Source organism: Rhineura floridana, chromosome 6 (genome assembly GCF_030035675.1).
Source record: "Rhineura floridana isolate rRhiFlo1 chromosome 6, rRhiFlo1.hap2, whole genome shotgun sequence".
NCBI classification, from domain to species: Eukaryota; Metazoa; Chordata; class Lepidosauria; order Squamata; family Rhineuridae; genus Rhineura; species Rhineura floridana.
Genome location: NC_084485.1, coordinates 82257225 through 82279735, shown reverse-complemented (window position 1 = coordinate 82279735; position 22511 = coordinate 82257225). Strand labels below are relative to the sequence as shown.

Genomic DNA, 22511 nt, shown 5'->3' with positions numbered 1-22511 from the left:
CCACAACTCCCATCAGCCTCAGCCAGCATTGCCAATGGTCAGGAAATATGGGAATTGTTGTCCAACAACATCCGGTGGCCCACTAGTTGGGAAACGCTGTACTAGTTAGTCATTATCAGAACAACAGTTTTACAGTCTTGCTCTGTTTTTGTTGTTATATGAGTGCAGCATGTAAGCCTGTAGAAAGCCTTTACAGCTTACATGTTGCTGAAGTTAAGGCAGAAGCCCTAAACTTCCTGTCTCTATACTTTTTGGTGCTTTAACTTGCTTCTTGAGAGCCAGTGTGGTGTAGTGGTTAAGGTGCTGCACTACGACCTGGGAGACCAGGGTCCAAATCCCCACATAGCCAGGAAGCTCACTGGGTGACCTTGGGCCAGTCACTGCCTCTCAGCCTCAGAGGAAGGCCATGGTAGAATCATAGAATAGTAGAGTTGGAAGGGGCCTATAAAGCCATCAAGTCTAACCCCCTACTCAATGCAGAAATCCAAATCAAAGCATTCCTGACAGATGGCTGTCCAGCTGCCTCTTGAATGCCTCCAGTGTCAGAGAGCCCACTACCTCTCTAGGTAACTGGTTCCATTGTCGTATAGCTCTAACAGTTAGGAAGTTTTTCCTGATGTTCAGTTGAAATCTGTCTTCCTACAACTTGAACCCATTATTCTGTGTCCTGCACTCTGGGACAATCGAGAAGAGATCCCAGCCCTCCTCTATGTGACAACCTTTCATGTACGAAGAGTGCTATCATATCTCCCCTCAATCTTCTCTTCTCCAGGCTAAACATGACCAGTTCTTTCAGTCTCTCCTCATAGGGCTTTGTTTCCAGTCCCCTGATCATCCTTGTTGCCCTCCTCTGAACCTGTTCCAGTTTGTCTGCATCCTTCTTGAAGTGTGGAGACCAGAACAGGACGCAGTACTCAAGATAAGGCCTAACCAGTCTGAATAGAGGGGAACTAATACTTCACGTGATTTGGAAACTATACTTCTGTCAATGCAGCCTAATATAGCATTTGCCTTTTTTGCAGCCACATCGCACTGTTGACTCATATTCAGCTTGAGATCAACGAAAATTCCAAGATCCTTCTCACATGTTGTATTGCTGAGCCAAGTATCTCCCATCTTATAACTGTGCATTTGGTTTCTTTTTCATAATTGTAGAACTTTACATTTATCCCTGTTGAATTTCATTCTGTTGTTTTCAGCCCAATGCTCCAGCCTATCAAGGTCCCTTTGAATTTTGTTTCTGTCTTCCCCCTCTGAATACCACTTACCATGAAAACACTATTCATAGGGTCGCCATAAGTTGGGATCAACTTGAAGGCAGTCCATTTCCATTTTTCAGTTTGCTTCTTAAACAGAAAATCTATTGATTTCTAAGATGTTCTCTTTTTTTAAAAGGTAATGCACAGAAGTACATTTTCTGTAGCATTATCTGCCCTCATGCAATTCCTGATTACTGGATAGGAACTTAGAGAGTGTGTGTACGTAATAAAACTGCACCTACTGAATTTTAGCCTGGTCATTTACTATTACGCTAACTTAAAATCTATATTATTTATTGGCCAAATAAATAAAAATAAAGTTGGAAATGGTGAAAATCACTCCAGCTAAAATTTGTAAACTGTTATAACTAAGTAATTGTAATTTGATTTATTTGAAAATTTGGATTCTCCATACTAAATTTCAGTTTGATCTGACAAATAGTATCTGCTTTCCTTAGCAGTACTGTATGCTTTTGGCTTTATAATAGCAGAATTCGGAAAAATAGTTGCACTTAAACTTTGCCGCCATTCTGGGTAGTTTCCAGCAGGAATAAACAGTAGCTGATGGTCTACCCTAGAAGTGAAGCTCTGTGTGTGTTTAACATCTGGCTGAACATTTTCCAAATTTTAAAATAATAAATAGAACATTTCTGCATGCTCCACCCAGCCCCCTGAAGTTCTCCTGCACCTGATGCAGTGCTGGTATGATACCCAACCACTAGTGTAGTTTGCAGGACTGGATCCCTGTATTTCCCATGTTAAATTATAACTTGCTGCCCACCAAATAAGGGAATGGTAGAATATTTACTGAATTTAATCAGTTTTCTTTTTCTTAATTTCAGAAGGAACTACACACTCAAAATTGTTTGTATATATGTCATCTCTGTCGGCATGCTGATGTCATTGCCTTACATTTATGATGTCACAAGTCATGGTGGGCAGTGACCATGATGTGGTCAGGGCCCAAAAACTTTATTCATTGCCTTCAGCAGCATCAGTTGATTCTTAAGATGCAAATGTAGTGTGGCAGAGGAGTTTCTTTTCCTCTTTTGGCTTATTTTTCCTCTTCCAGATGTTTCAGGCAGTTTGTTGTTGTTTTTAAATTAATTCTATTCATGTTTTAAAAATTTATGAAAGCACTAATAAAAATGTCAAACTGGTAAAAATGTTAGCTTTTGCTCTGCTTTGATTAAATTTTGCAAACTGTTTTTGAATATTAAAAAGCAATTTTTTTTATTCTCTCTTCTTTCCACAAGTGATTTGAGAGGCTCAATGTTTGGCAATCACTCAGTAGGCTCATTTGCACTTCAGAGCCCCAGCATCATGCTTCTCTATTAAATAACACAGACAAATTATCCTTTAAAGACACCAAGCAAATTGTCACTCCTCTTGCATTAAACTCTGGAGGGGGTGGAGTGTGGAAGAAAGAGACAAAGGAGTTTATCGTTTTTATACCTTGGGTGTTCTTTTTAAATTTCATGTGTATATTTTAATAATTGCCAGATTCATCTTAACTGCGTTTGCTTAAACTTTTTATTAAGAAGCCCATGTAAATTTTTGATTTTTGATTATTCAAATAGTTGAACATTTTCTCGCCATTTCTCTTTCCCTCTTATCAGTGTAAATTTGCCATAGAAAATAGTCATATCTACTATGTATAGGATTATGTACATGAGTATGTGTAGGGAGAGAGCAGAGTTTTGTCTTTGAGTTTCTGTGCACAAAACTCAGAAGCCAAAGTCCAAAATGCTGAGCCTTCAGTTTTGGATATTTGCACATGGGGCTTGGTGTTCGATATTATGGGATGATCCTGTGGCATGTGGTCTGTAGTTTATATATTTACTTGTGTCTATTCTTAGATAGCATGCCCCTTTGGCTAGGAACCTGTCTAACCCGTTCTTTTTAAAGTGCCATGTAATAGATGGCTTTATATAATAAATAATGATATTCACTAATAAGCAAAAAACCTTGCGGTTTAAGAACATACCTATAGCCAGTAGATATTACTATCAAACTTGAAAAAGCAGGGAAATTGGGCAGCTATAGTGAATGCACCAGGGGAGCAGGAGACTTGACCTCCTCTCTGAGATACTGGATTGCCCTACAAATTTGTAAAAATGCAAACACAATTTGTGTAGGGGGAGTAGGAGTGCAGGTTTGATCATTTGCGTGTATTGATTTCAATGGGATTTATTCCCCTGCAATCATGCTTAGGATAGGTAAAACTAACCATGGGGGAGGAGGAGGGGAGAGTAGAGGGGAGGAGGAAGGGGGAAGAGGGGAGCAGAAGGAGGGGATTGAAAGGGGAAGGCAAAGGGTGAAGGAAGGGGGAGGGAAGGGGCAAAAGGGAGGTGATGGGAGGGAGGAGGGGGGAAGGGCAGGTTTGATCATTTGCATGCTTATTGAGTTCAGTAAGGTTTATTCCCGTGCAATCATGCTCAGGATAGGTAAAACTGACCATGGGAGGAGGGCAGAGGGGAGGGGAAGGAGAGGATTGGAAGGGGATGGGGGAGGAGATTGTATGGATGGGCACTGGGCAGAGGGGAAGCCCCTTTCCTTTCCATTCCATTCCATTCCAAAAGGAAAACATTGTGAACAGTATCATTTTCAGTTTCCCCCCCACCTTTTTATTCTACAGCAGGCACATGTAGCCTCCCACCTAAATTTAAACCAAAGCTGTCCCTGGCCACATCCACACCAGACCTTTATTTCACTTTAGACAGTCATGGTTTCTCCCAAAGAATCCTGGGAAGTGTAGTTAGTGAAGGATGCTGAGAGTTGCTAGGAGATACCTTGTTCCCCTCACAGAGCTTCAGTCAGAGCAGCTGACTATAAAACACTCTGGCCACTGGAGCTCTGCCAGTGGAATAGGAGTCAATTCTCAGCAACCTTCAGAAGCTACACTTCCCAGGATTCTTTGGGGGAAGCCATGACTGTCTAAAGTGAAATAGAGGTCTGGTGTGGGTGTGGCCCCCAATTAGCCAGGCCAAGCAGCTGGGAGTCTGGCTTTTAGAACACTGACAGTTGGTTCTTATTAAGCATGCCTGACGTTATCGTTGAGTTCAATGCTTAATTTCTTAAATTAATTAAAAATCAGCCAGGCATTTTTTTAACTTTTAAACTGCAGAAGATGGAGGGCAGAGTATAGGGCAAGGTCAGTAATAGGATTACAGGTACTCTGTGAAAATGGCTGATTTTTAATTAATTTCAACAAATTATGAGAACTCTGACAGAAAAAAGTTCAAAAGGGGTCTGTTTTTTCTCTTTCTTTTTACACTTTGAACTCTGTATTCTCTCTGACTGTTTTGTGTATCGCCATGAAAATTTAGAGGGTTGTTAAGGACGTGTTTCTGAGTTCAGGTTTGCAAGGTTTTGTTTTGAAATGAACTTATGGGGAGGATTAGAATGGCATGGGGGGCATTTTCAATTTAACATTGTGGAATGCAAAAAATCCATGCTGACTATAATATACAGCCACTCTTGTGGCTGTATAATTTATTAATAACAATTTACATAAGATCTACAAGAATGTGGTAAACATTAGATAATAGCATTTCTTTCATGACATGTGGTTAGGATTAGGCATTTTCAGTACTACCATTGATCACCTACGTCATTGGTGTATGCTTATTTAAAACTGTCCAAAAGTACATGCTGCCAGAGAGGAATGCTGATGTCCGTATTGCATCAGTTCTATATATCAGGAACTCTGACTAATGCATGCACTTAGAAGTAAGCCTCATTGATTTAGGTAGAACTTACTTTCATATAAAAATGCTTCAATTTTATTTATTTCATTTATATCCCACCTTTCAACATGAACATTTTACAAGGTGGCATGAAGCCATGAATCATTCAGAAGTTAGTAGAATTGTACTAGCTGAATTTTCTTCATCTTCACAACTGTTTGGACATTTTAATACACCTTGTAGCTAAGATTAAGCATCCTTAACTGATACTTCAAAAAAGATAGATAAATCCAGACAGCGGTACCTTCTGTAAACTAGGGGAAAAAACCTCCTTTTAGAAGTTTTGTGTAGAGTGTTGCTTAACAACATTCTAACTCTAGTTATGTTGTTTAAGGAGCAACTTCTGATGGATTGTAACATATTGTAAATCTTCACTTTTCAGTAGTCTCGTGTGTGTGTGTGTGTGTGTGTGTGTCTATCTTATCTATCTATCTAATCTATCAAGGCTTGGTCATGCTAACCCCAAATTCCAAATCCAGAAATAACCCCACTCCACAGATAGTGATATTAATTTTAGGAGGCATGGATTTTTAAACTTTAGCATTTCTTATTTTTTGTTCTGATTTCTGTGTATACTCCAAAATATTTGCAACCCTGCCTTTGTGACCATGAGGACCATTAGAATCTCACCTTCAGCAATTTTAATAAAATTATTTATTTTACAAATTTATAAACCACTTATCAGCCTAAAACCATTCAAGTGTGTACAACAAGAGAATGAGATAAAATACAAATAAATGCAAGATATAAAAACAATAAAACCATTTGAACAGGTGTACAATTAATTTTCCATAAATGTCTGGGTCATACCTCAGGGTCTTCTTAAGAAAAAACTTCTTCAGTAGGCTCCTTAACATGATGAAGGGTTTCTGTCTAAATTTGGTTGGTAATTTCAGAGGGCCGAATATTAAGCAATAATACTGCTGCAATACTAAAAGCCTGGTTTCTAGCACAACTTAAACATGCCTCTAGTGGTACTCTGTGCAGTGCCCCATATGAGGAGTGCGGTTGTTGAACAGGAATACATGGGATGAGGTAATACTTTATGTAATCTGGTCCCAGGTTGTTAAGGGCTTTACATGCTAAAACCAAAACCTTAATCTGTGCCTGTTGGCAGCTAGTGCAGCTTCCTCAGCAGAGGTGTTATACCCCAGTCAACAACCTAGCTGCAGCATTCTGCATCAGCTGCAGCTTCCAGGGGAAGCCCAAGGGAAGCCCTATATACAGTACAGAAATCCAGTGTGAGACCTAGCAGCCAGGCTCTTTTGGTCCAGGAACAGCTGCAGCTGTCCTACCAACTGAAGTTGGTAAAAGACATCCCTAGCCACTGAGGCCACCTGTGCCTCAATTGGCAAAGATGGGTCCAAGAGTACCCCCAGACTATTCCTTCAGAGGGAGTGCAACCCTGTCCAGAAAAGGTGACTGACCTGTCCCCTGGACACAGGTATCACTCACTCACTCACAACGTTTAAACTCAGCCCACCACTGCACCCAGATACTGGTCCAAAGCCTACACAGGCATTCCCAATACATATGTTACAGAGAAATAGAACTGTGTATCATTAACATACTGATGACACTTTGCTCCAAATCCCCTAATGACCACTCCCATTGGCTTCTTATAGATGTTATAGCATTGGGAACAAAATAATGCCCCTTGGCACTCATAACACAAATGCCAGGAGGCTGAAGAGCATTCCTCCTACATTACTGTCTGGAATCAACCCTGCAGGTGGGATCAGAACCACTGTAAAACTGTGCCCCTCATCTCCAACCTGCAGTGCTGGTCCAGGTGGATATAATTGTTAATGGTGTCAAAAGTCACAGAGAGATCAAGCAGAAGAAGCAAGGTTGCACTCACTTTGTATCTGTTCCAGTAAGGACTGAAAGAAGACTAGATAATCTGTTTCGTTTTAGAATGCCTATAACTGCAATGCTATGATCTTCTCAATCGCCTTCCCAAAAGAAAGGTATATTAGCAACTGGTTGATAAGAATTGCAGAGTAGTGGGTCCAGGGTTGGTTTTTTTAATGTGGATGCACCATTGTCTCTTTAAAAGTAGCAGGTACTACCCCATTGCATAATGATGTGTTCACTGCACATGGTCTCACCTAGCCATGCCTTGCTAGATAGATATTCTTAACCCTGAGTGTTGAGCCCCAGCTCTCCCTCGAAGGGCAGGGAGGAGGAAGGGATGAGTTGCAGGCGCCTCAACTGCCCAAAGGTGCGGAAGATCCAGCTGTTGTTGTGTCTACTCCAGACCTTGAGGAAGAGCACGATTTAGTCACCCTGCCAATTCCCACGGATGGCCCAGCCCCCCTTGGGGACAATGCTCAGCCTTCAAGCACCCCCATGGAGTCGTTAGGGGAGGATTCCGAGAGAGCAGTAACTCCTCCTTCACCAAGCCGTGAATTAGCAGTAACTCCCCCTTCGACCCGCAGTAACTTAGAGACGCCTGATGTTTCCCAGCCCTCTACTTCCTTGTCTGTTGATAAGGACCCTGTTTTGTCAGATGAGCCCGTGGAGGCTCGTCCCCCCTCACCGTGCTCCCGACAGCAGGAAAAGCGTACCAGGCAGAGGGCGGGGGTGTGAAGGAGTGAGAGATTGCGCTCCAAGACTTTCCCTATTTAAGTCTGCTGCTTTTGAGGGGGGGGCGTTGAGTCAACTTTCCTTTTATGTCGCAGAGCATGACTAGAGAATAGTTAGGGATTTCTAGTGAGTTATTGTAGGGTTTTCTATGAAGCGCACTTCTTTTGATGTTTCTGTTTAATAAAATGAGATTTAATTGCACCCGTGTCTCAGTTTCGTGGTTCCGACTCTGGACGGGACACTGAGGAACAGGGATCAAGCATGTGGCAGACAGATAGCTGCGAGCAACTTGTCAACATCCTAAAGCTGCATCATCTGAACCTGATCCCATAAAACTGGGCCAGGTGTGGCATTGGACATCTTGCAAGGTTCTGCGCCAACTATGGCATCAAAATTGCTAAGAAGCTGAGTGACAGATGGCTAGTAGAGGATGCAGTGGAGGCAGTGATGTAGGCCTTCTTTGTCACTTTCACTGCCACATGGCAGGCACAATTATGTGCTCCAGTGTTCGGTTGGCTTTGGCATAAGTTTTTAAAGAAAGTTGCGACTACAAAAATATGTCCTGGAGCAGGGGTGTACCTGTAATCTTCTTGGACTAAACTTGCCCATCTCTGTAAACGGTGAGGTCATTTGAAAAAATTTGTTTGGCTTAGATTGTTTCAACAGAGCCATAAGAGAAAGTAATTCTGCTCATGTAAGGGTGTGTGTGTGGGAGAGAGGGAGGGTTCTTCCATGCTGAATTTAGTGACCCTCCTGAGTAGTTTTTCAAGGGGCGCAATAGGAAGAAGGAGGCAGGAAAGCCACATTTTAAGAGCACAACGTTGCTTGTAGTTCTTATGTTCCAAGCCATTTGTTCATCCTAAATGGTGCCCTTTGTCAGATATTCTATGTGCTTTCCTTGCAGTTGCAGCTTACCTTTTAACTTCTCTGAATGTTTTTTTTAAAAAAAGGTTATTGTATTTCTTTTCTTATTGTAGGAGATCATTGAATTCCCCATCCTGAAGCTAAATGGTCGGACAATGGAGATTGAATCCACCTTCCACATGTATGTGCAACCGGTGGTCCACCCACAGCTCACACCCTTCTGCACAGAGGTAAAGCACTTCATTTTCCCAGAGTTGAATGCTACCTGGTGCTTGGGAATAGTCCCTTCTGAGAGCAGCTGAAATGTAGGCAGTTGTTTCTAGTTTCCCTCCAGTTATTGAAATCTTAAATTACTGTTTGCTTTTATTAATGCATTAGAATGCATTAGTTAGTTGTTGAGACAGTTGTATCATTGCAGTAGTTTAGGGGCTTTGATTTTTACAAAGATGAGATTGATGACCTTAAATTTTCTAGCTCTCCTGGAAAATGGTGCAAAATGTTTAGGTGGTTTTAGTACAAACTTAGAAACTAGTGAAAATGCGGTTGGGAATTCCAGTTTTCAGCAGGATAGGATTTGGACCTTGCACAGCCATAGACCATTGTGATTCACCCTCTGACATTGGTTCAACATACTGTTCCCAGTTTCTGTTATGGAAATATGCAGAGATTCTCAGCAACTGAGCTGCGTGTGTGCCAGTGTGTGTATTTACCTAAGTAGCAGGCTTTTACCCTGCATTTAGATCACATAGACTTAAGACTTAGTAAAATAAGAAAAGCAACTTTATCTATAGAAATGCATAGTAGATAGGAAAGCCATACCTAGTTCTAACTAACTAAGTTGGAGGCACAATGCCCAGACTTGCATATTGCCCTCATGGTTCAGAAGAGAGAGCAAAGACAAAGATGTCTCCTCTCTCCTTGGACAGTCGAAGAAGAAGACAAAGGAGGGGCAGGTCAGCTTCCCTGAGTATATCAATTTACAACGGAAGGAAGTTTGGTAGAGAAGAGCACAGGTAAAGGTAGGCAAGCCTAGCCAGCTGGAGGACCCTAACTCTAACTTCCTTCTGGAATACAATCAAAAGAACCCAAACAGGAGTTGCTCTTGTCCAACTTCCAACAGTTTCCTCCTTGCCTTCCTGCTACTGCCTGGTTCCTGTGAAAAAACATCTGTTCAGAAATAGTTTGCGCGTTGATAAGTTTGTAACTTGCATATATTTATTTGTGTTGCTAGATTTTGGGTTTCTGGTTGCTAAATTTAGGGTGCATGTACATAATTGAACCAATGAGCTCATTCTGGAGATGGACTTGCCACTTTTGAGGTGCATGTGAATAATTCTGATTGAACTTGGCTTTTTTGATTTTCAACAGATGCTGGATTTGCATAGCATTGATTGGCTGACCCTTATGTCAATCATGAAGCCATCACTCTTCCCCTTTCTTTTCTTGGAGCAGTTTTTTACAGTAAAAAACCCATTTTAAAAAGTAGTCAAAAAAGAAAACCCTGAATTATGGTTTGCTACAAACTAGAAAAGAAATTGCTTCACGTGCAAGGAAGAGAGGAGAGAGCGTTGAAGTCATTTATGTAATACTAAAGTGTTGTTTGCTGATGTGTCTGGAATATTAGCTGAATCACAATAACTAGTTCCACAATTTCCCAGTTTTAAAATGGATGAAAAAAGATGTTCTGGTACAGTACAATCTGTAAGGTAGTTATAGTAATGATTACATGATGATCAGAATCTCTTCAGTTGGGATCTTGATACTTAGATTAACTTCTATATTAGAAAGAGCAGTGGGAAATGCCCCGGGGTGGAATATTGCTATAATATAAGCAGAATTTCTGCTTGCAATTTTCCATACAGAACATGGCATTTAATGTCATTGAGTAGATACGTACTTTCAACCGGTGTACATTCTGTTACTGCATACTATTATGATGTATGTACAACTTTTGTACAACTTTTAAAGGTTTAGAAAGCCTGTCCCATTTTTTCCCAACATTTCTAGGTGTCATGGAAGTGTCTAGTGTGGTAAACGATAGCATGGGCAGCAAGCTGCGCAGCTCCTGGGCTCCCACTGTGGGAGGAAGGGCAAAATATAAATTAAATAAAAATATAATGAGCGTCTTATTCTTCTATTCCCCTGTGTGTCCTCTCTCTCTCCCCCCCATACTCCAGTACCTCTTATTATAAGCTTTTGTCTAAATAGCTATTAACTGCAACCCTCCTGTACGCTTTTCCAAAAGCTCTGGTTTTGCTAAATGCTGGTAAAAGGCTTTGTCTCTGCACCTCTTCTTATAAATGGCAAGCTTTATAGGTCTCTTTGTCTGTGCAGAAAGGCCAGGTCCGATTATCTGATGGTACGCCAGGGACAAGTGCTTATGTAATCAGCAAACTGTCTCAGGCTAGAAATACGATGGTGTACAAGATAAACACCAGAAGAAAATCCATGCTGTTGACAATGTCTTGAAGTGTGACTAGTATGCTGCCCTCTTTTGTCCTTGCCATTTCCATGAGGAAAAGCTGCAGGGCTTGCCATGGCAAAGGGAAGTATATGTGGCAACTAGACTAATTGCACACATTTCATCCAGTGTTCTGTAGAGTTATCTGGAAAATGTGTCTTGTTGCCTGGAGCAGCAAGAAATCTATTTTGCTGGTGTGGAATTGAACGGGAATGCGAATCTAGGCTAATGCTAGTGCTTTTCTTAGATGCTATTTTGTTGCTTCCAAGGCCAGAAATACTTTGTCAACAGGGGAGCTAGATGGTATGGATCATCTTATGTAGTTACTTTCTCCATACTTCACTGTACTCTTCCACAATGGCCTGTGGGGTAAGAGGTTCAAACGTCTTTTCTTCTGACTGTTCTTAAATCCAGGTGGGGAGCCTGGACTCAAGGAAGCACAAACCTGAGCATAAACAATTTGGCTCTTCATATTTTCAGCTGAAATGTGGTGGTAATCACAGGGCAGAAAGACGGAATTGTGGGATTCTAATAGCCAGTTTCAGTATTACGTTTCCCTGTCTAGATTTTGAAGATACATGTAGAGAAGTTTGTAAATTTCTGAGAGACTCTCAAAGATGGAAAGAAATGTTGAAATTGTTAGCTGAGAGTCTGATGCACACAACCGACTAGTTCCTCAAAGCCGCCATAAAATTTGCACCTTTAGCCAAGATTGGCACCTTTAGCTGTCTTAAGATGCAAATAAGGAAAGGGAGTATTAAAACAGAGTTCTAATAAAACAACTTGGTGATGAAATGTGCTACTCTTGGAGGTGATTGAATGACCCGCAGACAATTTGCTAATTTAAGGTGTAGCGCTTGATTACGCTTTCCAGTTCCAGAATTGCCATATCACTTTCCCTTTGCCCTCTTGCAGGAGATGATGCACAAGTAGTAAGGCATTTCCCATTTTTGGGTACAAATCCTTGGATTTAACTCTCTGTGGTCATTGGCCAATAATTTCCTCTTAAGTGGACAGTCATTTCCCCCAATCGCTTAGTAAAGGTCTTGTTTTTGAATCCTACATCTCTGACTAGCAGTGTATTGTTTGCTTATGTTGCTTGCAGCATGTTAGGCTGTATGTGTAAAATAGAGTTTTTCTGATGCAGGAATAGAATGCATAGGCTAGAATCAGTATCTGTAATGGGCTCAAGGAATAAGCATCTTTTGCTCTCAGGTAACTTGATATATTGTGAAGCGTTGTTGCACTGTTAGGAAACGTTTTGTGAGCTTTGTCTTTATATGCAAACTTAGTATGTTTAGGAAGTTTTTTGCAAAGTGGAGAAATGTCATGAATGGATAGGCAGGGATTAAATTATGGTTTGTTGCCAAGATATCCTCTCTCAGTTCAATATAATGGTCCAGTCTGGACAATGGTTTCTTGGCTTAATAAGATGGGATATGCACACAACTGTTGTCTTTGTGTTCTGTCCTAGTACTGCTCCCTCCCTCCCTTTTTGGTGAGGTATGATAAGCCAGAAAGCTTCCCATTATGTCACTGGTTACCAGGCTTGGAACAAGCCAGGATCTTAAACCAACATCAGACTATAGTTTAAGATCCTGGCTTGTTTCAAACCTAGTAACTCAAGATTTTTTACTTCTGACAAATTTTATAACGATGGTTAATTGAAGAGTTCCAGGCTTAATCAAGAACAGCTGTAATTGGTGAGCTGACTGTAGCTGGTAAAAGGCACTTCTAGCCACTGAGGCTACTTGAGCTCAAGCAACAAAGATGGCTCCAGGAGCACCCCCAAACTAAGCACCTATTCTTTCAGAGAGAGAGAGAGTAACCCCATCCAGAACAAGCAAATGGCCAATCTCTGAGGCACAGAACCACCCACACACCCACATTGCCTCTGCCCTTCTAGGGTTCAAGCTCAATTTATTAACCCCCATGCATGCCACAGCTGTATCCAGACAGTTTTCCAGACTATATTGAGCCTCTCATGACTCAGAGGTTATGGAGAAATAAAGCTGCGTATCATCAGCACACAGATGACACATTGCCCCAAGCTCCTAATGAGGATTCCCAACAGCTTCATATAGATGTTAATACCATTGGTGACAAGATCATCCCCTGTGGTGTACCATAGCACAATGAATGTGACACCAAGACACAATCTCCCAGTTTTGTTCTCTGGACATAGCCTTGCAAGTAGGAATGGAGTGCCCCCAATACCCATCCCATAGAACCGATACAGGAGGATACTGTGCTCAATGGTACCAAAAGCTGCAGAAAGATAAATGAGCAGAGATGCCTTCCCCCTGTCCCTCTTTTGATACAGGCCATCCATCAAGGAAACCAAGACTGATTCAGTCCCAAAACCACACCTGAACCCAGACTGAAACAGATCCTGATAGTCCATATTCTCCAATTATTCCTGCAACTGCTCCACCACCACTCTCTCCATCACCTTGCTGAAGCAGAGGGTATTTGTGACTGGGCAGTAGTTATTGTAAACTGCAGGGTTTTGGGGGGGGGCTTCTTCAGGAGTGGATACACTACTACTTGTTTAAAGGCAACAGCAACTACTGTTGCATAGAGACACGTTCACCATACCCTGGACCCATCCGATCACCCTTCCTCCCAACTGGCTTTAACCAGCCAGGATGAACAGGGATCAAAAGAGCAGGAAGCTGGTCACTTCATTGCAAGGATCCTGTCCACATAATCAGGGCACATAAACTGAAATTGACTCCATAAAATATGGGAAGGTGCCATAATGGACACAACAACTAGGCTTGCAAAAATTACTGTGTCATGTACAGGTTAAGTTTGGATTCTGACTCTGTAGTTGCATCCATACCACTTCATTATTTGACTATAGAGCATTTTTGGTGGTGCCTCTCATTCTTTGACTGTAATGCATTTTATGATACAGAAAAGGAATGAAGGAAACAGTTAATGTACACGCTTATATTTCTTTTGAAGAGTATGTGAGGCCTGTAGGCAGCTGCTATTACCTAATTAAACTACAGATTAATATAAAAACATTTTCAAAAATGCAATCTTGCTGCCCTTCTTAAAATTCCACCTAATAATGACTTGATGAACTTCAGGAGTCCACCTAGAGGAGCACTGCCTTCTGAAAATTAAAATTTTCCCCCTAAAAGGTATATATTACTATTCCAGGGAAGTTGCTGTGAGAAAATAATTTCCCATTATAAGCAGCTTATTCAGCTAGACAGGTATTTGGTATTCATTAGACACAAATTCAGTTTAATTGGAGTTTAATCTTACCACCCCACCCTAAGTTCTAATGATAGCAGGCCAAAGAAGCACAAGTGTAGAAGGTGCTGTACCATGTTGTCTGTCTTGGATTATTTATTTATTTATTGTTTAACACCACCAGTGGCACTTATAACATAAGGAAATGGCAAATCCCAGCCCTGAGGAGTCTAGAGTCTAAATTTAGAAGATTTGAGGATGCGGTTGTGATTGTGGGGGAGACAACAGAGGAGGGAAAGGCAAAGATAGACAAGGGATGACCAATGAAGTTTCATGTACTTCGGTGTAGTTCCAGTTGGGGATCAGGACTAAAGTGTAGGCTGAAGACTTCCAAGGAGAAAAAGACTTTAAACTGGGATTTGAAGGAAGAGAGGGAAGATAACATGTAGGGATTCTTGTGGACAAGGAACATCTAATAATGCATACTGGCTTTTCAGCAGAAAAGTTTGAGCCTGAGCACATCCTGAGAATTCTGCTTGATATTGACATTTTTTGGGGGAAGGGAGCAATGAATAGGATAGGAATTTTCTGGCCCAGGTACCAAAATGATGTGAGTTGTCTCTGAAATTATGATTTATTTATTTTTTGACAAAGAGGTATGGTAAAGACATAGAGATTCATAAATATCAATTAATGGTGGTTTTGCACCCCTTTAGCATCCCAGCCCTTTTTCCTTGTAAAACCAGCATGAGTGAGCTTCCACTACTCTTTCCTCAGGGTCAATATTTTGACTTGAGAGGCACCAGGATGCAAGCAAGCTGCTGTTGAACTTCTGTCAGCTGGGCCTTTGCAGTAGGTTTTCTAATTCTTCTCTTTGAGATGTATAAGGAAGCTGAGGCCCAAGAATTGCTGTTTCCTTACCAGGGATGGGTAACCTGTGGCTCTCCAGATGTTGTTAGACTACTTCCCTAACCATTGGCCATGCTTGCTGAAGCTGATGTAGCCCAACAATGTTGGGTGGGCCACAGGTTCTCCATCCTTGCTCCAGGCAGAGATCCTAAATGCTAACCAATTCATTTGTCTTATGTGCTACCTGTAGCCTCATGCCACTTTGTATTAAACTGAAAGGAAGGAATGGGGATAGGGAAGACTGTTTCATTAGGCAAGGGAAATACAAATGCACTTGCTTCTTAGATCAGAGTTTCAGTGATTATGGGGCTTTTGTAGGGTGCAGGCTGGGGTCTCCCTTTTACAATAAAGCTGCTTGCTGAATAGATTTGGGTACAGAAAGAAACTTCCCAATTATGAATCTTACTAAAAAGTGTCACAAATTGGGAATGAAAAGTTGTTTGCTTATTAAAACATAGCTTTCCTTTCAGGATATAAATCCTACTAAGGCTGCTTGCAAGTAACAGCAATTACATATTTTAGAAACACAATGAACAGTGTTAACATTTTAACATTGGGATCCTTCCCACAGGGCTCTTAATCATAGATCATCCTGTTGGGGGTGAGGTGAGGTAGGGGGTAGTAAGGAAAGTTGTGATGGGTTTGTCTGTGGAGATTTTATGAGTAAGCGTCTCTCAAGGGTGCATAAGGATTAGGGTTATCTGTTTCAGAACAGAGAGTTGGGACTAACTAGCCTCTGGCTTGTATCCATTGCAGTACTAAGTAAGTGTCCCATCAGTGCAAGAATGCCTGTTTACACAGTGAGACTCCCCCAATGCACATGCTCCATGCCCTCTCCAAATCTGCTCCAGAACAGATTTAGGGGGGGCGTGGGGGAGGACAGGGGATGAAAGTCTCATGGTGCAAGCAGGAATCCTTGTGCTGATATGAGACTCATACATAGTGCTGCATTGGATATCAGCCTCTACGTTTTTGTCATCTTAGTGTCTTCTGTTAAGCAATATGATCCCTCACCCCCCACCCCAGGCATCACTGATACAGAGATACTGAGTTGTACCCATTGCTGTGTGAGTGGAGTTCTACTTGCACAGCAAAATGTTCCCTTCCTCACCTGTCCCTGCCTCTGCCACAGGGCCGCATTATGGCTTTCGTGGGCCCTAAGCACTTTTGCCTTCGTGGGCCCCTCCCACCATAATAATATCAATATTAAAAATTATTTTTGATATAACTTTAAAAACTTCAACTTTTTTTTTCTTTTTTAGGCAAAATTTAATAGATTTTCGTGGGCCCTAAAAGTTTCATTTTTTTCTGATGTGAGAAAAAAATTAAAACATTTCCTTTGACCCTAAAAGTTTGTATTTTTTCTTCTGATTTTAAAAGAAATTAAAACATTTTCGTGGGCCCCTAATAGTATCGTGGGCCCTAGACACTGTGCATACTGTGCCTAACGGATAAGTTGGCCCTGCTCTGCCAGATTTGCTTTGGAGGGTCTCAGCCTCTGGAACATATTTTGAGGGGGCTGGGGGGGCTGCAGGGGAGATGAGAGGGAAGTTCTGTTGTGCATGCAGAAATCTACTGTGCAAGTGGAACACCAGCGTAGGATACTGCCTTATGTTTGTGTTAACTTTGAAAGTGTATTTGCTCGAGGCCTAATAGCAGACTCATGGATGATCTGTTTAAAATAATATTCCATGTAAGTATGAGTACTGGTATCCTTTGTGTTTTTGTGATTTATAATACAAAATACAATCATTTTTTAAAATGCAATGGATTCTTCTCAAATTGAATTTGCAGATTTCTATAAAATTGTAAATGTAGCTTTGTACTCTCTTCTGATAATGCTTTGATACTTGTTCCTCCATTTCCTGGAAAGCTGCATTGCTGATGCCTTGAGCATCTCACTTTTCCAGAGAGGTTTATTTTATTTATCTGTTTATACCCCTTTTCTCTTGTGTTAATCACCAGTGTATGGGAGTTCATGAAGTCACCTTGGGCTGTAAAATGTAAATGAAGGATGCAGTAGAAATGCTATTGAAAAAAGTTGCACACTAAAACTGGATGCAATTTTATTTATTCCATTAAACTAGAGCACGAACTGCTGGGCTTGAAGTGTAGATCATGCACCTCTAAGGTACATTTTTGATATTCTGGAGTCAGTATTCATGTAGCACTGTTGGTCCTAAGACTATTGTATCATCACACCACAACAGTTTTTCTACAATGAACAACAGGACTGTTCCTTCCTCTCTTCCATTCCCCATTGTATGATGAGGAAGGTAGAATGTAAGTAAGAAAGTAAGCTCAGAATCACACTTTGAGATGGAGATAGTGTATGAATATGAATTTAGATATATTCCATAGTTTAGATAGCACAGCTAAAAGACCATCTTGTCTGCACTTCTCTTGGCAAAGATATATCAAGGAGGAAACTGAACACACGTCTTGAACAGATTCATACAATCCCAGAAGTATTGATCTGGAAGGGAACATGGATGTCATCTAATCCAACTCCTTGAATTGAAGGAGAAATATCCTCCTGACTGAACACCACAAACAGGTCAGCTCATATAAGCTAGATTATTGTGCACAACAAGAGAGGAGGTGTGAGCAAGATGGATCATGCCCGGGCAAGGGTAATTTTATTGATGCAATTATGATGGCTCAAACTGATGAGTCAAAAACTCCAGCCTACAAGAGAAGACTTGGGCATCAAAAGTCACCTGTCACTCTAACCTGAGGATAAATGCTATTCTAAGCAAATACAGTGACAAGTTCTAAGTAGGCTAATAGAACTGTTAACATGATATAAGAACATAACATGAGGTGAGCCTGCTGGATCAGGCCAGTGGCCCATCTCATCCAGCATCCTGTTCTCACAGTGCCCAACCAGATGCATGGGAAGCCCACAAACAGGACATGAGTGCAGGAGCACTCTCCCCTCCTGCGGTTTCCAGCAACTGGTATTCAAAAGCATACGGCCCCCGACTATGGAGGCAGAGCATAGCCATTATGGCTAGCAGCCTCTCATAGCCTTGCTCTTTATGGATTTGTCTAATCCTCCTTTAAAGCCATCCAGGTTAGTGGCCATCATTGCATTAATTATGTGCAGTGTGAAGAAGGACTTTCTTTTATCTGTCATGAATCTTCTAATATCCAACACTTCATTGGATGTCCACAAGTTCTAGTTTTATAAGAAAGGGAGAAAAAAAATTCTCTATCCACTTTTTCCATGGTATGCATAATTTTATATCCTTCTATCATGTCAGTCATTACTCGCCTTTTCTCTAAAGTAAAAATCCCCAAATGCTGCAACCCTTCCTCAAAAGGGAGTCGCTCCACCCCCTCATCATTTTAGTTGCCTTTTTCTTTCTTTTTATAAACATATTTTTATTAAATTTACAATATTATTAGCCCATCACTCATCCAATGTGGTTGCCCTTTTCTGAACATTTTCTGACTCTACAATATCCTTTTTGAGCTGAGGTGACTAGAACTGCACACAGTATTCCAAATGCAGCTGCACCATAGATTTGTATAATAATGGGATAATAGCAGTGTAAAACTTTACACTCAGGTTTCTTCCTTGTTTTCGGTAGATTTCTCATCTGGATTTCTGTGAGTGCTTGTGCTTTGGTACTATCTAATGGGGCATAACAGTATTTTGCAATTTCATCAGAAGAGCAGAAAAAGAGCATTCCTTCTAATTGTTTTTTGGTGTTTTACTGATTTCTTTGTTTTTGTTTTCTCCATTTCCTTTGTTTCAGCTGACTGGAATTATTCAAGCCATGGTGGATGGGCAGCCCAGTCTCCAGCAAGTGCTTGAGGTAAGCCTAATAACCTTTAGTTCCTGACCTCTGACACCTTCTATCCCTTCCCCCTTCCTCTTCCTGTGTATTGAACCATGTAATTTGACTATGATTACAGCTTCATTAGAATAACATTTGCTGTCACATCAGTGACATGCTGTTGAGAATATTGAACCATTGATCTGTCATTTCCAGCTGTTCATGTCAAAGGTACTGACAGGATGTCCAGACTCCTGCCAGAAGTCATGAGGGGCGGTGTGTGGCGGCAGGAGGGGGTAAACACTCTTACTGGAGATGGTCTTCAAGGGTCAGCAATGTTGCATTAAGACAACTGCATGAAAGAGGATAAAGTAATGTACATATCTACTTAAATGCTCAATAATAAACACTAGAAGGAATAATACCATGAAATTTTATCTATGAGGGTCCTGAATATAAGAGATAATCTTAATAGTGCCATCTGCTTAATGTTGAATTCCTGCAGCATTTAAGGTTTAATTACCTTAAAGTACTTTTACAATCAATAGCTTTTGTTGTTTGGCACGTACGAATGGAATCCTCCAGAAGGGAGATCCTATTCTGACTGCAGTTCGATGTGTTGCTCCCATCAGGATTTGTGCCTAATTGTTCTTAATCAAAACAATTGTAAACACAGCTTGTGTAAGAAAATCTGATTAGAGGTAAAGTTGTGCTTTTTTGCTTCAGGGATAGATTGGAATTTCCTGGTGAGGGGAAAGGGGACAGCTATGAATCCCTGAATAATATTCAGTAGCGAGCCTTCCTCCTGATTGCATTAGGAACTGCCTGAGCTGGCCGTGAGGAGGTTTGTCTTCTACTCTCTGCTCAAAAAACTGCTCATGACAGCTGGAAGGAACCTTCATCATTTACTACCCATGGGTTCTGCTTCCTTTTGTTAGGGGCAGCAATAACATGCTCCCTGTTGTTTAGCATCCATACTTCAATATTGTTCAATATACAGCAAGCCAAGAAATTTGCACAGAGTGCTCAATACCAAATGAATATACTTTACATTTCCATCCAGAAAGGTGATACTACTGAGCTGAGTTGGCACTTGAAGAACTGCAGCTCCAGCAAAGGATTGATGCCTCTTTTAAAAATATGGGAAGCTGTCTTAGATTGAGTGAGACCACTAGTCCATCTAGATCAGTATTGTCTGTAATGCCTGGCAATGGCTCTCCAGGATGTCAGACCGGAGTCTTTGCCATTCCTATCTGGAGGTGCCAGAGGTTGCACCTGATGTCTATTTTGTGTTGTATTATATTGTATTTAATAATAATATATATAAAAAAGCAAACATTAGAAATGAGTTATACCCCCCCAATTGTACTTAATAAAATCATATGTTAAAATCGCATGCTAAAATTACATGCCTGGGGGGGGGGGTTGTTGAAATAATCTTTTATAGCAAGTGCTGGAAGCAATACAGGGAAGGCGACTGCCTAAGATCAATGGGTAGGGAGTTCCAATGAGTGGGTGGTGCCACAGGAAAAGATTGATTTCTTCCACGTGTGGAATGAACATTATGTGGCACTTGTAAAAATGCCAGTTCTGCAAATCTAAGTGCTCAAGTGGGCGCATATGGGGGTGAGGTGATTTTTCAAGTAAACTTGTTCCAAGCTGTTGAGGGGTTTATATACTAATAGTAACACCTTGAATTTGGCCTGGTAACAAACTGGTGTAGATCTCTCAGCAGGGGTGTTGTATGCTGACAGTCTAGCTCCTATCAGCAATCATGCTGCAGCATTCTGTACAAACTCTAGCTTCTGGACCAAATACAATGGGAGCCCCACATAGAGTACACTGCAGTAATCCAGTGCTGAAATTACCAAAGCCTGAACTACTGTTGATCCAGCAACGGCTACATTCTCACACTAGCCAAAGCTGATAACAGGCTCTGCTAGACACCAAGGGCACCTGAGTTTCCAGTGGCAAAGCTGGATCAAGGTTTGAGAATTTGATCTCCTTTTGAGGGAGTGTAACAGTGTTCAAGGCAATTGGCCAATTTCTTGGACTAAGGGAGCTGCTCGCCCACAGTACCTCTATCTTGCCAGGATTCAAACTCACTTTATTCTCCCTTATCCAGCCCACCACTGCATTCAGGCACTGATCCAAGGCTTGCGCAGCCTCTCCTGATTCAGATGTTACAGAGAAATTTAGCTGAATGTTGTCAACATACTGATGGCACCTTTCCCTGAAGGTCCTAATGACCTCTCCCAACTGCTTCATGTAGATGCTAAATAACATTGGGAATAAATTTTTGTAAACCACCCAGAGAGCTTTGGCTATGGGGCGATATATAAATAAAAAAAATAAAATAAAATAGTGCTCTGCGGCACCCCATAGCATATCTGCCAGGGGAACAGAAAGCACCCTTCCAATGCTATTATCTGGATTCAGCCACACACATAAGACCAGAAGCACTGTAACTCAGCTGGTCCAGGGGGAGGCCATGGTTGATGGTATCAAAAGCTGCAGACAGATCAAGAAGCAGAAGCAAGATTGTGTTCCCCTTGTCTTACTCTCAGTAAAGGTCATCTACCAGGGCAACCACAGCCTGCTTGGTTCCATAGCTGAACCCAGATTGAAATAGGTTTATATAATCTGTGCCATACAAGAATGCCCATAGCTGCTACTCCCCCAACCCTCTCCACCACCTTCCCTAAAAAGGGTATTTGCGACTGGTCAGTAGTTAGTCCAGAAGGTCTACGGTTGGCTTCTTCAGCAATGGGTGTACCACTGCCTCTTTCAAGGTGCCAGGGACCACCCTCTCAAGCAGTGAAGCATTAACCATGCTCTTGACACAAACAGTCAAACCCTTTCTGCTAGATTTAATAAGCCAACAGGAATAGGGGTCAAGAGGACATGTGGTTGGACATGTAGCTGCCAGCACTTTGTCCATATCAGGGGGCTGTGTAAACTGAAACTGATCCCACAGCACATCACAGACTGTGGCATTGGGTACCTCAATTGGAATGGCAACAATAGCAGAGTCAAGATGACTCTGAAGTCAAGCAACTTTTTCCTCGAACTGTACAGCAAGTAGGTCACAGTGGGTCCTTGAGGGCTCCAGGGACCCTTTCCCCACTATGGCAATCAGCTACTGCAGGACCACCTGAAAGAGCTTTCAGCCAGCCAGCTACTAGAAAATGCCATGAAGGCTGCAAAGTGAGCCGTTTTTGCGTGCAAAGCAAGTGCTCTGCTACTGAGCTATGCCCCTATAAACCTACTTTTTAAAACCTGGAATGAAATAAGTCCCTGAATGTTGACTTTTGCATATACTTTGATACCAAATGAATTTAACGATGTGGTTTTATTCTGTTATTCATCTAAGTTGAAGAAAAAAGGATCCCAGAACAATGGCTGGTATTTTAGAGCCCTGCACAGCTCCTTATTTCTTCCCAGTACTCCTAGTACATGCCCTGTTCCCATACTGTTGGCCCCTTTTTGATCTCTATCTGCCATCCCAGCCCTGGCACCACTTCCCTGTTCCTGTTGTTATAAACAGCTCCTTTGGGTGTACAAAACCAGTTATGCAGTTCTTTGGATCCAGGCCATAACAAATAATAATTTGTTCTGGTTTGCTCAGTTGGGGCATAACTCAGTACAGTAGTTGGGGTTTTGTTCACATGTTAACCTGAAGTACATT

The 22511-nt window shown here is 41.5% G+C and overlaps 1 protein-coding gene across 3 annotated transcripts in view; it reads left to right on the top strand.

Annotated features, from left to right (window-relative positions):
* Positions 1–22511, top strand: part of ERI3 (ERI1 exoribonuclease family member 3) — a 299483-nt gene that overhangs the window by 69823 nt on the left and 207149 nt on the right. For all 3 annotated transcript variants that reach the window (XM_061632739.1, XM_061632737.1, XM_061632738.1), the window contains exons 3-4: positions 8575–8691; positions 18803–18862. In XM_061632739.1, the coding sequence (XP_061488723.1) occupies positions 8575–8691; positions 18803–18862 (177 nt within the window). The remainder of the gene's footprint in view (positions 1–8574; positions 8692–18802; positions 18863–22511) is intronic.